Source organism: Pseudonaja textilis, chromosome 1 (genome assembly GCF_049901715.1).
Source record: "Pseudonaja textilis isolate UNSWEBS1 chromosome 1, rPseTex1.2, whole genome shotgun sequence".
Classification (NCBI taxonomy): domain Eukaryota; kingdom Metazoa; phylum Chordata; class Lepidosauria; order Squamata; family Elapidae; genus Pseudonaja; species Pseudonaja textilis.
In genome coordinates, this window is record NC_141990.1 from 231,696,639 (window position 1) to 231,712,371 (window position 15,733).

The following is a 15,733-nucleotide window of genomic DNA, read 5'->3' on the forward strand; positions in this document are numbered from 1 at the left end:
ATGCTGTGAGTTTGACACTCCTGTTGTAGGCTTTTAAAGTGATGAGTAAAGAAAAGGTTGATCTTCAGAATTTTCCCCATTCCATTGGGCTATTACCCTTTCAGCAGAATTAATCTAAGCTGCTTTTACAACCTAGTAAAATGAACTTTGAATATGGGGATGGAGTGGTAGTGGCTACAGCTAGTTTTTTTTTTTTTGAAAACATGGGTACTTCAGCAGAATGGTTGTTACAACGTGGCTAGCCAATCAAAGAATATCTCTTTACCAGAAAGTGAATTGATGAAGATACTTCTTGGATGCTATGCCATAGAGAAATCAGGCATTGTAAGCACAAGTTCTCTCTCATTTTTGTTTGTTAAGCAAAACAGTATCACTTACAAGAAACATAAAAAGGAAATATCAGTTTCCCTGCTGATTAGGATAGGATGCATAAAGAAAGAGTTAATGCAACCATGCTTAATAGATAGGAAGGGAAAAAAACAAAGCTCAGCAAACATATTTGGTCAATCCTAAACAGCAATGTGAAGGTCAAGATAAAAAGAATAAGATTATATTGCACCACAGGAAGGAGTCAATATTAATGAAGATAAAGTTCCTTTGGAAAAAGTAATACAGACAGTTCTCGTTTAGTGACCACAACTGGACCGGAAACTTGGTCATTAAGTGAAGTGGTTGCTAACTGAAACCACATCTGTGCTTTCCATCTTACTTCAGCTTTCCTTTGCTTTATAGACCTGCAAGGGTCACAAGTGCAAGGCTTGCTCGTAAACTTACTTTTTGATCACTGTCATAATAGCAAACAGTCACTAAACAAAGATTATAGTCAGAACATTTTTAAATGTTTGAAAACATTTACAAAAATATTGTTTTTACTAGCAATTTCTGAGTCACAGTACCCAATGGGACCAAATGATAGTATACATAATGCTCCAAAATCGCCTGTAGAAATTATGCAGTGCAATGCTAGATACTATTTTCAGACCCTCGCAAGTACATATTTTGCTGACTATAAAGTCCTATAAATATTTATTTAGATGCAAGTTTCACAGTGGTTGGGAGGATTTGTGCCTTTCAGAGGCCTTGACCATTCCTCTTTGGCCTTGTGAAGTCCATTATTATTTGGTATAAAATATAGCACACTAACACCTTAACTGGGTCACATCTGTTAGAGGGATTGGAGATACACAGCATAATTTGTTGAAGGCTGCTATGGGAACAGAAATTAAACAATAATCGAACAACTTCTTCTAACATCTTACTATAGGCTAATTTTACCATTAGCATATGGTAATATGGTTGACAGAACCAATTATTCAGAGAAATGCTTCCCTGTATTAAGGATATTTCGGCAAATATTGTGGATGGCTTAATGGGGATTTCCAAGAAATTCTAAAAGGAAAAAAATATAACCTATATAATGAAAATTATCTAGATAAGGACATGGTTAGGTCTGTTTACCGGACTTACTTTATCCCCAATGGCAACTGAATGTTCCCACTTAGGATGGCCCCTGATTTGTTACACTTTTACTCAGATCTTTTAGGTCACAGTGCTTCGGAGACAGATAAAATGTAAGTGGGGATATAGTTTAAAAACAATTAACGGGGTAATAGTTCTCATAGCAACGATCAGCAAGTTTGAAAATTAACGCAGCGCATACATTACAGTGCACAGTATGCAGACAAATAAAGAGATTAATTATGGTCAGGGAATACCTAGGCATAAAAGCCTAAGAGGTATCTCTCCAATTGTATTGTTATCATTATGGCACTGTTTGCACAACATGCTTAAGAAGGTTAGCCATTAACCAGTTAACTTTCTTGACACTGGTTCTAGCAGACATTCCACTCACTTTGTGGACTATGGAGTCCCCACCAGCAGGCCTTCCACTCCACCTCCCTTCATGATGCTGTGTGCTGATCACCATCCCTCCCCTCTCTGAACAGAGCCCCAAGGACAGAAGGCAAGATTCCCCAGGGAATACAGAAAAACCTCCCACCTTCTTCCATGCTTTTCCAACTGGTGCACTGAGGGTGCTAAAATGCAGACACCAACAATAACATGATGTGCACTTGAAGCAATTCTATATCTGGTCTTGGAATGGAAAAACATAGGTCTGTATTCTTAAAAACAAACATGTGCTACAGTGCTGAATCAAATTATTTAAAATTCCAGCTCAAGTACCAGCTTTTTTTTTTTTTTTGCTATCTTTGCAATCACTTATTTGCAAAAGCAGCACATGCATTTATATTTTTACTATATTGAGGGACGTGCGAATGTGCATTCACTTAAGGCTGACATCAGAACCAATTCCATTCTATTGGTTTTATTGTTACTTCTAAGATAAATATATCTACGGTATGATGCTACCAAATTGTCTTTGGGACCAGATGTCTAAAGCAGGTAAAACCAGTTCTACTAATCTGGTCCTGCTGTTATCAACAAATCGTTTAACAGCCATAACATGCCAATTATGTGTTTCAAGAAATGCATTTCCATGCATTCCACGAGGAATATGACCCTGAGGCCCATCACATCCTAAGAAGTTTTAGATTATCAAAAATACAGGGGCTGTAACCAAGGTCAACTCAAAGAGTCAATTGAGAATGCACATAGGGAAAGTATGAAAGCAGAATTTAATAATCCCATCTTAAGTTTGTCTGATTAAACAAACAAAAATCCTGACATTACTTATGTAACTGTCTGAAAAAAAGAAAAATCCTATGCCTGCTTTATAGTTATCAGTATTTTAGGTGAAAAGAGGCCCTGAATCTTTGCATGATTAAACTGGTAATATTTATTCAAGCTGCCAGCCCCCCGCCTTCTGCAGGGAAGTAATATTCATTTTCTACATTGACCATTAAAATTCAGATGGCATGATTACAAACAGAACATTTCATATCTTTAGGTGACCTGAGGAAGGAGCAAAGAGTGTATCTAGCAGGCTTAGTGAAGACACGGCGAAGCCCCACATCAAACAGCTTCATCCCAAATTAAACCACTATTTCTGGTCCAGCCTTCATTACTGCAAAGGCTTCTGTTTCAACATATTGCTTCACAATTTCTCTTCATTCAAAGATAATAAAGCTTCACACCTATGGATTCACATTCAGTGTTCCAGGAAGCCTTTCCAAGGACAAAGGCATTTTGAAGTTAAGTGTAAGGATCATTAATCTTTTGCCATTATTTATCCTGACAAATAGTATGGTAAAGGATAAATCTGGATTAAAGACAAGAAATCAATGTTTGAGGGTTTCTCCAAACTGAAGAACACCTCTTTTTCTGGGTTACAGAACTGACCAGAGTAGAAATATCTCCATGAGGATATACAAATGTTATATATAATCCTTTGCCTTTGCCCCCTTTTTTCAAATAAGACAGGCTTTATAGGTCCTTCCTAACCCAAAAGACCTTAATTTTTTTAAAATCTCTTCTCATTGTACATCTAATAGCATTTACGATAGGAAAACTGATTTTGATGGGAAAAATATCTTGGGAGCAAAGGGCTGGCTAAATCCCTCTTTTTGCCAAGATCAAATTCAGGAGTGTCCAACCTTGGCAACTTAAAGACCTGTGAACTTCAACTCCCAGAATTCTCCAGCCAGCATGGCTGACTGGGGGGATTCTGGGAGTTGAAGTCCACAGGTCTTAAAAGTTGCCAATGTTGACACACCCCTAGTCTAATTAAACCCCACTCCTACCCCACTTGATTGGCTGCATATTGGATATCATGAAAAGGTATCATGTGCTCAGTCTCCTATCTCCCAGGATTTGTAAAGACAAAGGAATAAGCATTAATAAAATCCACAATGTATTTGGAGAAAGTATACGATGATATACAGAGACACAATCTACAGCATGATGTTTTAAAAAAAGTAACCCAGTTCAGTTCAGTCTGTTAAACGCACTATTTTTAGCAGCCAAAATTAGTGACAGAAATAAGTGACCCTCTGGGGACTGGTTTTCACTTTCGTTTTCCACATGCATCATTCTCATCAGCTATCAGAATGACATCTTACAGCCCTGAAAACATTTTGTCCAATCCAAAATTAAGGGAAGAAAAACTGCATGTTTCTATTAACTGAGCAATTCACTTTGATCATCAACAGGATAGTCATAATAAGCAAGCATAAGTATAGTTATAAAAACGGGGGCTGCTTAGGATTGTAATTTATAGGGAAATGAGGAGGACCTATTTCCCCTAATTTCTTTAATCCAAATCTTGGCGCTTGATGTCAGATTTCTTTCAGAGAATAGCAACTACTGGGGGGGGGGGGAGATATTAAAAATACTGCATGGTGTATGAAGAAGAGTTAAACCCTGCCCCCAACTATTATTTCTAAGAAAACAAAAAAAGGTGTGCATTTGTATTTTAATTTATTTACTTGGCATAAAAAGTCATAAAATCGAGAAAGCTTTTGAATTTCCCAAAAGATTTCAAAAATTATATTTCTAGTAGGTGGAGTTAAATAACTAGAGGCAATGTTATTCAAATATCAACCAAATATAATTATTTCATTGCCCAAGAAAAGATTTCTCTTTTATGATAACAATTATCTTGTGATTATAAACTCCACATCTAGATTTAAATACTACAAAACTCTGTATTATTTTCTTCTATTCCTTTCTTTCTCTATTTCTATTTCTTCTGTAGTATTTCTAAAAAGAAAACAGTTCTAGGAAAAGTGTGTTTTCTTCAGTTAATCAATAATTTAGATACCTGAATCTAATCCCATATTTTTCCATAAAATTATGACAATGTGAAGTTTCCATAGCTTCCAAGCTGTATTTGTCGTCTTGCTGTACTGCTTAAAGTGTTTTGGTGAACTAGAAAACTGCATTTTTTTCACATTATCTATGTATTAAAAATATTGTCTTAATATAGAAGTTGGAATTTTATTAAGCTATAATAAGATGCATCAACAATCATGCAAGAAATTAGCCTTGACTTACTTTTAGAACACCAAAGCAATAAATGCCCTGGAATAAGGAGGATGTTGTATTTTGATAGTGTACCAAATAGGGCATGTTAAAAGCTGATAGTTTGTCCTACTCCCAAAAATATAAAAATTGCCTGTTCCGGAGTTGGGATGTATCCATTTCTATATTGTGGGCACAATAAAGCAGCTGAACTTTACAGGAGCAAAATCAACAGATACTTATGTTTAACTGTTCTGTGAACTATAATCGGGAAAAATACCCGATGGAGTAACAGTGACAAATCCCAGTTTAATCTTCTCATTTTTGTTGGAAATCATTATGTGCATACCGCCCACACCCCACTTACCCATCTTTGGCAAGATGGTACCTAAAGAAATCATTGGCAGCTAACTTGATGGCTTTTTCTGGAGTCACAAGTGTTAGATTCACTGCAGCCCCTGGACAAGAAAAATAAGAGAACGCAGAGCTTAGTAATTTGAGGGATTTTAAATCATCTTTGCATGGTGACAATGAATTGTGCTCAAAACAAAAAGTGAGTCCTAGGCGTGGTATCTACATACAGGAAAAGGCATGTTATGATTGGCAGCCAGCAATTAGAGACAATAGTGCTGCCATTTATCTTCTTTCTTATATTGTGTCATAACTGTGCTACACAAAGACAGTTGTACATTCATATTCTTGAAGACAGCTAAACTGGAGAGAAATTTTGTTAGCATCTTTTTTAAAGAGAAAGTACAAATCTTTCCCAACAGCTGATGGTTAATCCTTGGACAATGTAGGACTGTTGTCCCCAGTGCCATAGCTTCAACTGTAGAAATATAAACTGATATTTGCATTACATCTAACTGGAACAATCCCCCAATATGGCTGAATGACAATTCACATATCCCTTCCCACTGGCCCTGAAGATGGAAGCTACAGGAAAATTTTATTTATTTATTTATATACATATATACATATACATATTTTATATATAATGAGTGAATGAATGTAAAGGGACCCAGGGTTTTTATTCATGTATTAGGACATATTTACAGGTTTGGGTTGAACCTGCACACAGCGAAGTCACTGCATTGAAAAATATATACACCTTTTCAAGACATGCAGTCCAAAGTCAAGCTTCGCAATTTAGAATCCAATTGATGTTGCAAAATTCACTGGCAACCCCACCACCACCACCACCACCACCACCACCACCACCACCCTCCCGTTCTTCATTAGGTAAAGCCAGAAATAGCCAGTGAGCATTCCAGAAACATTTATCTTGGCTCTGTTTGTTTGTTTGATTGAATATACAAAATAAGTCAGCTTTGTCACCACATGTTAAAAGGAGTTGTTACTATATTCCTTTCAAAATATTTTAACTCAGTCCACAATCCATGCACATTAATGGTAGATTCCTCCAATCTCCTTAAAAGAGATGAGTACAAACTGGAAAAACTACTTCAAATCTTATTTATTATGTATTTGTTCAGTGTGCTAAGCAAGCCACCTCCAACAACTTCAGTCCTCTCTTCCAAATAACGCTTGGGTCCTCCTTTAAAAAGGAGTTTTAGGGACTTCCAAAATCATGCATATTAAGGCTCACATATTTTTATTCCTCAGGAAACTCTACATAAATATTCATATTTATCAGTAACATTTTCCTGTCAATGCAGGAAAATGCCTGACACCTGTTTGTTCTGAGTGAAATCTTGTTCAGGGGAAATTCTCTTTGCAGGAAAACACACCAGAGCGCCACTTTCAGCCAGTTCTGCTCCCTGGCATGTAAACAGCCTTTGACAGGGATATGGGAAAGAGGAACTCTATTGCATATAGAGAAACTAAAAACAAATCCCAGGGCTGCAGAAACAGCCCAAGCTGTGCCTGGCTTAGGGAGGACAAAGGAAAGGGGATTACTAATGCTAGGGTGACCCACTTTATTGAAATCACACAGAGAAGAGAGTCCAGCATCTGCCAAGTCTTCTTTGTCTTTGGAACATTTTAATCTTTCATCTGCTCTATCCAACTATTTCACAAAGGGCCGTAATAACTAAATGGGAAGCTGGCAGTCCGCAAAGCAACTGTTGTCTCTAATGCAATTGTGATTTAGAAAGACACTGCTGCTTCTGTTGACAAATTGGCTATACAACTAAGAACTACATGCAACATTCATTCTTTTACTAGTCCTTCCCCTTCCCCAACAAGCCCATGCTAATGCTTCTAATTAAAATAAATAATGATTACATAATCTTTCTGGCATATACAACAGGACCATGAAGCACTGTTTTGACTCTATTACTGAGACAACCCAAGGAAAATTCAACTGATGGTTAGTACACTTTAACAACCAATTATGAAGAGGTCTGCGTAATCTAAAAACCTGCATGCTCCTGTACTTAATGCCATTTGTATGCTTCCCATTGTCATTTTTTGAAAGATGGATAGCTATATAGACTTGATAAATAAGTAAATAAATACATACGTTCGTACGTACATATATACATTCATGCATACATAAATACCACAAGCTTCTTACTTTATGGGATTTTTGTTGTTTCAGCAACATCAGTTTCTATCAAAAATTAAGTCACTACTAGAATACAGAACTGTTTAGTGGGATAAAGATTAAAGTACAAGTTGTTAGAAATGTTAAAGATGCCCCAGAGGTTGCCAACTAGTGGCAAATCATTATATTATAGTGATTCTGATTCCTCCGTTTCCACCATTAAGCTAAGATCACCAAGGATGACCCTCAAGAGAAAGTGCAGGCCATTAGACAAATGTTTTTAAAATCTTTGCCTACAAATTTAGACAGTTCAAGGTTTAAGTATGAATGAACTTAGCTGTCCCAGCAATAGTAATCACACTTATTTATATACTGTTTCACTGTGATTTTTACAGCCCTCTCTAAACAGTTTATAGAGTCAGCATATTGCCCACAACAATCTGGGTCCTCATTTTACTAACCTCGGAAGGATGGAAGGCTGAGTCAATTTTGAGCTGGTCAGAATTGAACTGCTGGCAGTCAGCAGAATTAGCCTGCATTAGTACATTCTAATCATTCTAATGCCATTTATCAACAGCGAACTGGCATTAAGGCTATTCTTCCGTAATGAGTGTAGACCAATCTTGTTTTAGAGGAAGGAGTGGCGACAAAAATAACAATCTGCCTCAGGAGTGAACAAGGGCTGGTGTTTTGATTCCCAAGCCCCTATGGTCAGGCAAGTATGCAATTTCCTAGTTTACATAGTTTGCAACATCTATGTGTGGGAAGAGGACAAGTTTGTGCCAATTTTTGCCTCTATTTGCATTTTTCAAGGTAAAAAAACCAAAACAAAATGAAAATCCTAAACAAACCTAGCGTCCCCTTTTTATCAAAATGGTCTGGCGTTGGCTGTCTTATGCTGCAAATCCCTGGGTGGCACTTTGGGAGAGCACGAAGTAGATCAATAATGTGTACTGAATGGAAGAAAATTTCACTTTGTTTCCAGTATCTGGAAATGGTTTACCCGTTCTGCAACAAATCCAGGGATGAGGAGGAGGTTATTCTTAGTAAGACGGCTGTCTGTCTTGCACGGTCTGCTTTGCAGCAGTTCTGTGCTATGGAAACAACTTGGCAAAGACAGCTCTTTGGCTGGTTCCCAATCCGAAAGGAAAGTAGGAGAAGAAGCTGAACAAGCTGGTGGGAAATTTCATGCAATTATTATTCACAAGCTGGTTCAAACAGATGACCTGCCAGTCTCTGAACTGCTATTCAGAAATAGCATTAGGAAGATGCATAAGAGGCTGCAAAGGAATCTAGCTTTTTCTAACAAGGCAGGAAGTTTTCAGTTTTTACTTTTCTGGATTTCCCACACTTACAAGAGAAGGCCCCATTCAAGCCTTCTTGTTTGCATTTCAGTGAGCTTGTACAGCAGAGGTGGCATTCAGCAGGTTCTGACGAGTTCTGGAGAATCGGTAGCGGAAATTTTGAGTAGTTTGGAGAACCGGCAAATACCACCTCTGACTGGCCCCACCCCCCATCTATTCTCTGGCTCCCAAGTCCCAGCTGATCGACTGGGTCTTCTTTTGTTGTCCTGCACAGGAGAACTGAGCTGGAAAGCAGGTTAGTGGGATGAGGAGGGAATGGGGATTTTACAGTATGCTTCCCCTGCCACGCCCACCAAGCTACACTACACCCACCAAGCCACGCTTACAGAACCAGTAATAAATTTTTTTGAATCCCACCACTGTAGTCCTCCACTTACAACAGTTCATTTAGTTACTGTTCAAAGTTACAACGGGACTGAAAAAAGTGACTTAAGACCATTTTTCACACTTATGACCTTTGTAACATCCCCTGGTCATGTGATCAAAGTTCAGGTGCTTGGCAACTGGTTCATGCTTATGATCATTGCTGTGTCATGTGATCACCTTTTGACAAACAAAAATTAAGGGGAAGCCAGATTCACTTTACAACTGTGTGACCAGGTGTGGGATTCTACCAGTTCTCACCTATTCACTAGAACCGGTTGTTAACATTCTAAGCAGTTTGGAGAACCGGTTGTTAGAAGAAATTACTGGCCTAATCCTGTAAGGAAGGCAGGAAGGAAACATTCTGGTGTTGCTTACAGAAACTGCCTCTCCATTAACCCTTACTACATTCTTGGCAGGACTAGACTTCCTGTCTCTGGAACGTCTCTGGAGTTTTTTTCCCCTCCTTTACTGGTACTTTGCTTGTGTGGAGTGACCATTCAAAGTTACAATGGCACTGAAAAAAGTGACTTATGACCATTTTTCACACTTACAACTGTTGCAGCCTCCCCACAGTCCGGAGAGGCCAGGCGAGGAGATGCGTGCCTCGATGTGAGTGATATTGAGTTGGCCACGCCCAGCCAATAACATGACTACCAAACCACGCCCAACAACTAAGCCATGCTCACAGAACCGGTTGTTAAAAAATTTGAATCCCACCCCTGCGTGTGACCACCTTATCCAATGCAGTGATTCACTTAACAAGTGTGGCAATAAAGGTTGTAAAATAGGGCAAAATTCACTTAACAAATGTCTCACTTAACAACAGCAATTTCAGGTTCAATTGTGGTTGTAAGTGAAATACAAATCTGTACTCGATTTACCAACCATTTTGACCAAACTTTCTGTTGCTTGACAAGGTGGTTGTTAAGTGAGCCATGCATGACTTTATGACCTTTTTTGCCATAGTCGTTAAGTGAATCGCTGGAGTTGTTAAGTGAATCATGCAGTTATTAAGCAAATCCAGCCTCCCTGATTGACTTTGCTTGTTGAAAGCCCACTGGGAAGGTGATAATGATCACACAATGATCCCGAAATTGTCATAAATACATGCCTGTTGCTGTGATCACATGACCATGGGGATACTGTGATGGTTGTAAGTGGGAGGACTGGTTGTAAGTCACTTTTTTCAGAACTATTGTAAAGTTGAAATGGCTGCCAACCTGTACTTTTTACTCTCAATTAGTTGCTTCACTGCCCTGATCATAGATACCCAACCTAGACAGTAACAATTAAACTGAACTCGTGTCATTAAAAATAAGTATTCACTCTTATGCATCAGCCCTCCAGATAGTTAAAAAAAGTTTGACATTACCAGGCACTTCTAATGCCACTCCCTGTTTTCCTTTTCTGAGAAGCTACAAAAGAGCTGTTGCAGCATTGTTTCAAAGATCATTAAAACAGGATACGGATTTATGTAATCAAATCTGGAAAGTAACTTTATCTATGCTACCCAATGCTGCAGAGTAAGCTATGGCACTCTGGTTTGCTGCATAACCTCTTCTGAGAAACAGATAAAAATGTTTACTCTTGCAAATCTTTAGTACTGTAAACTAAATGATATTCCAAAAGTAGCTACACCCTTCTCATTACAGGAATTACTTCAAGGTTTATAGCTGTTTGAACTGAAACTATGTGCCTCTAATCTTAGAATATACCGTTAAATGAAGGTGTGCCAAGACAGACAGAAGGTAAATTAGCTAATGTAATATGCATAATATATTTCTTCTACTCTGTATACACAAATGTCTTTTTATCACTGCTGCTACAAAACCTTTCCAGTTTTAACAGATGTATGGTGAGTAGATCGGCAAGCAGAGGGATGAGAAAATATTCATTTACCAAATTTCAGCTTCTCGTGAGGTTGTAAAAAGTCACAAGATTTTATCCAGAAAAAAAAAAAACCTCCAGCATTTCTAACATCCAAAATTAAGTTCAGGAATTTGCTGTTTCTCAATTATTGTCTGTATTGACATGTGGGAAACAGGACAAATTATTCAAAGTCAACAGATTTTTTTTAATAACAAACAATTTTTATAACAACAAACACGGTTGGTATATGAAATGATTTTATCAAAAAATGGCATGTGTATAATATATTCAGGTTAATTTGCTTTCTAAAGTTGTGATTAATATTAATGAAAGTAATTGAATTAACATTTTCCTTTTAAAAAATCCGTATTTCAAATTGCCAGCCTGATGTACGTAAGTTATATAAAGTTTTCTCATACCTATGTCGTGACCAAAAAAACCCTGAATTGTAATTCATAAAGCAATGTCTGTTGATCTTTATTTCACATTTGAAAAATTAAGCCATGATAGGCAATCTTTTCCTGGTTGCCACCTAGAATCCCTTCTAAATCACTGCATTTCAGTGGTAAGAAACACTAATTGCTATAAAGCAGTTAAATGCCTTAATGGCTAAAGCCTTGCATCTAATCTAGATGCAACATTTTCAATAAGAATTCTTTCTGGAATTAATTATTTGTGACCATGAAATGAAATACTGACCTCTGTACATCCCAAAATATCCTTCAGACCGGATTGTTTTAATAAGGCAGTCAGACCTGTTGGAAAGATGGAAGAAGCAAAGAGTCATTAATATACTAAAAAATATACTAGAATAATAGAGTTGGAAGGGACGTTGATAGTCTTCTATTCCAGTGGTTGCCAACTGGTGGGCTTTGGCCCACTGGTGGTCTGCGGGAAAATTTTGGTGGTCCGCACAGAAATGTCACCCCCAGAGCACCCCCCCAAAGCAATTAATCCAGGCTGCACAGGAACACATGGCCCGTGGCCTCCCCGCCCACTCACTCCTTACCTGGCAAACTTGCCTGCTAAGTTCCTATTTTTCCTTCCCCCCGCCCCCCGACCATCAGCTGTTCTGCTGTGCCGGGAGATTTAGAATAGCTAGAAATCAGGAAATCATTGGACTTCTTGCTTTCTAGCTAAACTTTAGATCTTCGGGCTCTGCTTTTAAGCAGAGCCAAACCTCCCTTAAGACTGAAGGTTCTATTATTCAGTTGCAGATTCAGATAGCCGATGACAGAAAACAGATCTCTAAGTGAATCTGTGATTCTATGAGCAACTCAATCTGCCTGCCTGCTTTTGGATAAAAGTTGTTCTTTTTTAAATAAAAAATTCCATATTTACATAAGTATTTATAATACTTACATACAAGCCCAGCCAGTCACATGACCACCAAGCCACACCCACAAATTAGGCCATGTCCAAGAACCGGTTGTTAAGAATTTTGAATCCCACCCTTGCCTCTGTGTGTTTGTGTGTGTGTGTATGAAAGAGAGAGGGGGGGTTAGATCAGATCTCTCTCTCTCTCTTTCTCTCTCTCTCTCTCTCTCACACACACACACACCAACGTCAGCAAGCCACCGTCAGTCAAAATTCATATTAGTGGTCCCTGGTATTTAAAATTATGAGTTTGGTGGTCTCTGAGGTCCAAAAGGTTGATGACCCCTGTTCTATCCAAGCCCTTGCTCAGGCAGGAAACCCAATAGCATTTCAGACAAATGGTTGTCTAATCCTTTCTTAAAGACTTTCAGTGTTGGAGCACCCACAATTTCTGGAGGCAAATTGTTCCACTGATTAATTGTTCTGTCAGAATGTTCTCCTTAGTTCTAGGTTGCTTCTCTCCTTGATTAGTTTCTACCCAATGCTTCTTGTCCTGCCTTCAGGTGCTTTGGATAATAGATGGATTCTCTCTTCTTTATGGCAGCCCCTGAGATATTGGAACACTGCTATCATGTCTCCCCTAGTCCTTCTTTTAATTAAACTGAACATACCCAATTCCAGCAACTGTTCTTCATATGTTTTAACCTCCAGTTCCCTAATCATCTTTGTCGCTGTTCTCGGCACTCTTTCTAGAGGCTCAACATCTTTTTTACATCATGGTGACCAAAACTGTTCAACCTTCTCAAAATCAGGATACTCCTTATGTGGGACGGCAACTGCCACCCACATAACCGGTTGACTGGACTTGCAATACAGCATGTATGAGAGCAAACAGATTGGAAAGGTTGTGCCAACAGTTTCAGTGTCTAGATGCCAGGCTGTCATATGCAGGGAAAAGAAGGGAAATAGTGGTACTTGTTCAGACTGTAAATAGCATGAAAGTCATCCTGAGACATGCTTCAATTTGACAGCACTGCTGAGCTAGTTGGCTCCCAATGACAAATTCTTCATTCAACATCAGAACACAAACTCCTCCCTTTCCTAATGTATGTCTTGACACTGAACACGAGATTCTAAGTTACAGGGTTTGCATTATGATGTCACAGTGTACATTCTGTCACTTGCCATCTCTTGATTTCCCTCAGCACATGCCTACATTGGAAAACTCTCTAACAACACTATACCAATGCCAAAATGTCATTCTTGTTTTCAACTTGTTTTAAAACAGCTCCTCTTTGATAAGAGTTTATAGAAACCCTTAAAAAAATAAGAACAAAAAATCAAGCCCAGGTAAATAAGAACATTTCAGTCTCAAGAATAATTTTCTTTTCATAAGAAACATCAATTCCTTTGAGAAATATTGGAAGCTAAATAAAAATAGCCATAAGCAAAGTGTTTTCCCCAGCCACCTGGTATTTGCTGAAACTTTGGGTCATATAACCTTGATGAATGATTCTTTTCATACTTGAGTAGACTTCAAATATGTAGTCTTCAAAAATCCTTTGCATGCTAAGTGTTCTAATTTTAGGTAAATCATATATATTATAAGCAGGATATTTCTTTCTTTAAAAAATAATTTTTCAAGTTGACCATTTTTGTAGTAACAGAATAATTATTTGAATTTAACAGGGACTCTTGTTGGAACACAGGCTCTTGAATATAAGCAAAATAAAGACAATTTTGAAGGGAGTTAGAGAAAGAAAGAAAAAAAAATTAAGTTTCCTTTGTCTCATAAATGCAGAGGGATTAACTAACAACAGGCCAGGTGAGAAAGAGAGGCAGAGGCAGTGTATGAAGACCCTTCTCATCTATCTCTCGCCATTTTCCTCAGTGCCAAAAGGCTCATAAGTGCAGAGATGATGATCTCCAAAATCAGTTTTATAATAAAGCCTGAAGACCATTTTTCTGTAGCCTGGAAATACCTGATTTGATAGTGTAATTTGTTTAACAGGCTGAAATTTATCTTCCCATCTGTCACTAGAGCATGTGTCTGGGGAGCTGTAGTCAACAGATTCAAATAAACAAAGCTCTTTTTAAGGTTCCCACTCCATTGCTTCTCTCATGTTGTGTATTAACCATCTTTGATTGTCAGCATTGACTGCATTAATCCTTCAATGACCTTGCTGCTTGAAACATGAAAGGGCAAGACCCAGGCAAATGGAATGATTTTTTAAAATGTTTTTTATCCTACAATAATCCTGGGAGATAAATCAGGCTGAAGAAATGAGTAGCCCAAAATAGACCCAGTGATCTTATGCTGATGACTAAATGGGAAACAGAACTCGGTCCAAAGTGGAAACTTTTATCATTTTGTCCAGATATAAACTGATGACGACTTCAATTGGCACATCCATCCAATATCCTTTAGGCATGTTGATTATATCACGTGAGCATGTAAAAATTATCATAAATTAGATATTTGGAAATCATGAAATGTTTTCTGTGTTCAGCTCCTGATGCTTGACTGTGCTATACAATCATGGGCTACTTTCAAGGCAGAAACAACTCTAAATATTTCCCTGAATTTTTAAAAATGTTTCAAGTATATCTGACGCTCTGCATTGAGGAATCTGATAAGGAAATATCTTGGAAATGATGACCCAATGGGTCATGGGCTATCTAGTATACTAATGCACAGATGGTTCCAGATTATACTCAGAGAGAGCTTAACTTTTCTTCAGTAGACTAGAAGGGGTGCTAAAGGTTCAGCCCTGGGCTCCATACTTTTTAATAGCTTTATGGATGACTTGAGGTTGACTTGGAGAGAATACCGTATTTCCCCATGTATAAGCACCCCCTTTGTATAAGCCACCCCAATTTTTGGACTGTGAAGTTTTGAAAAAAATATTTTATTAGAGAAACAAGTTAGGAAGAAAGAAAATTTACAAAGAAACAAAATTCGATCGCCTAGATCTACAACTTCGGTCATGACGCCGGTGGCAAAGCGGCGACGCTAGCAATCTACGCATCTGAACGAGAGTAGGAACGAAGCATTCAGGCCGATGCCTAGCGTATGCATTTCTATCAGCGTACTCGCACTCGTAATCGTATCATCACGCACAATTTTTACAAAAAGTATAGCATACTGCTGGAAAACCAGTTTATTCCTACTTTATTATTTTATGCATTTTCACGTATAAAAAGTGTACCTGCTTTGTATATGCCACCCCCTACTTTTGGGCTTGAAAATTTTGGAAAAAGGTGGCTTATACATAAATTACTTATTAAATTAGATCTGTAGGTGAAATAAAAAGGGATGGGGGTAAAATAATTTGGTGTAATGGTCAGTATACCAACCTAGAAACCAAGAAATTGTGATTCTAGTCCT

General features: G+C 38.0%; 1 protein-coding gene across 11 annotated transcripts in view; it reads right to left on the reverse strand.

Annotated features, from left to right (window-relative positions):
- Positions 1-15,733, reverse strand: part of SLC25A22 (solute carrier family 25 member 22) — a 65,941-nt gene that overhangs the window by 18,012 nt on the left and 32,196 nt on the right. For all 11 annotated transcript variants that reach the window (XM_026706618.2, XM_087920966.1, XM_087920970.1 and 8 more), the window contains 2 exons: positions 11,728-11,783; positions 5,288-5,378 (listed from right to left, as the gene is read on the reverse strand). In XM_026706618.2, the coding sequence (XP_026562403.1) occupies positions 5,288-5,378; positions 11,728-11,783 (147 nt within the window). The remainder of the gene's footprint in view (positions 1-5,287; positions 5,379-11,727; positions 11,784-15,733) is intronic.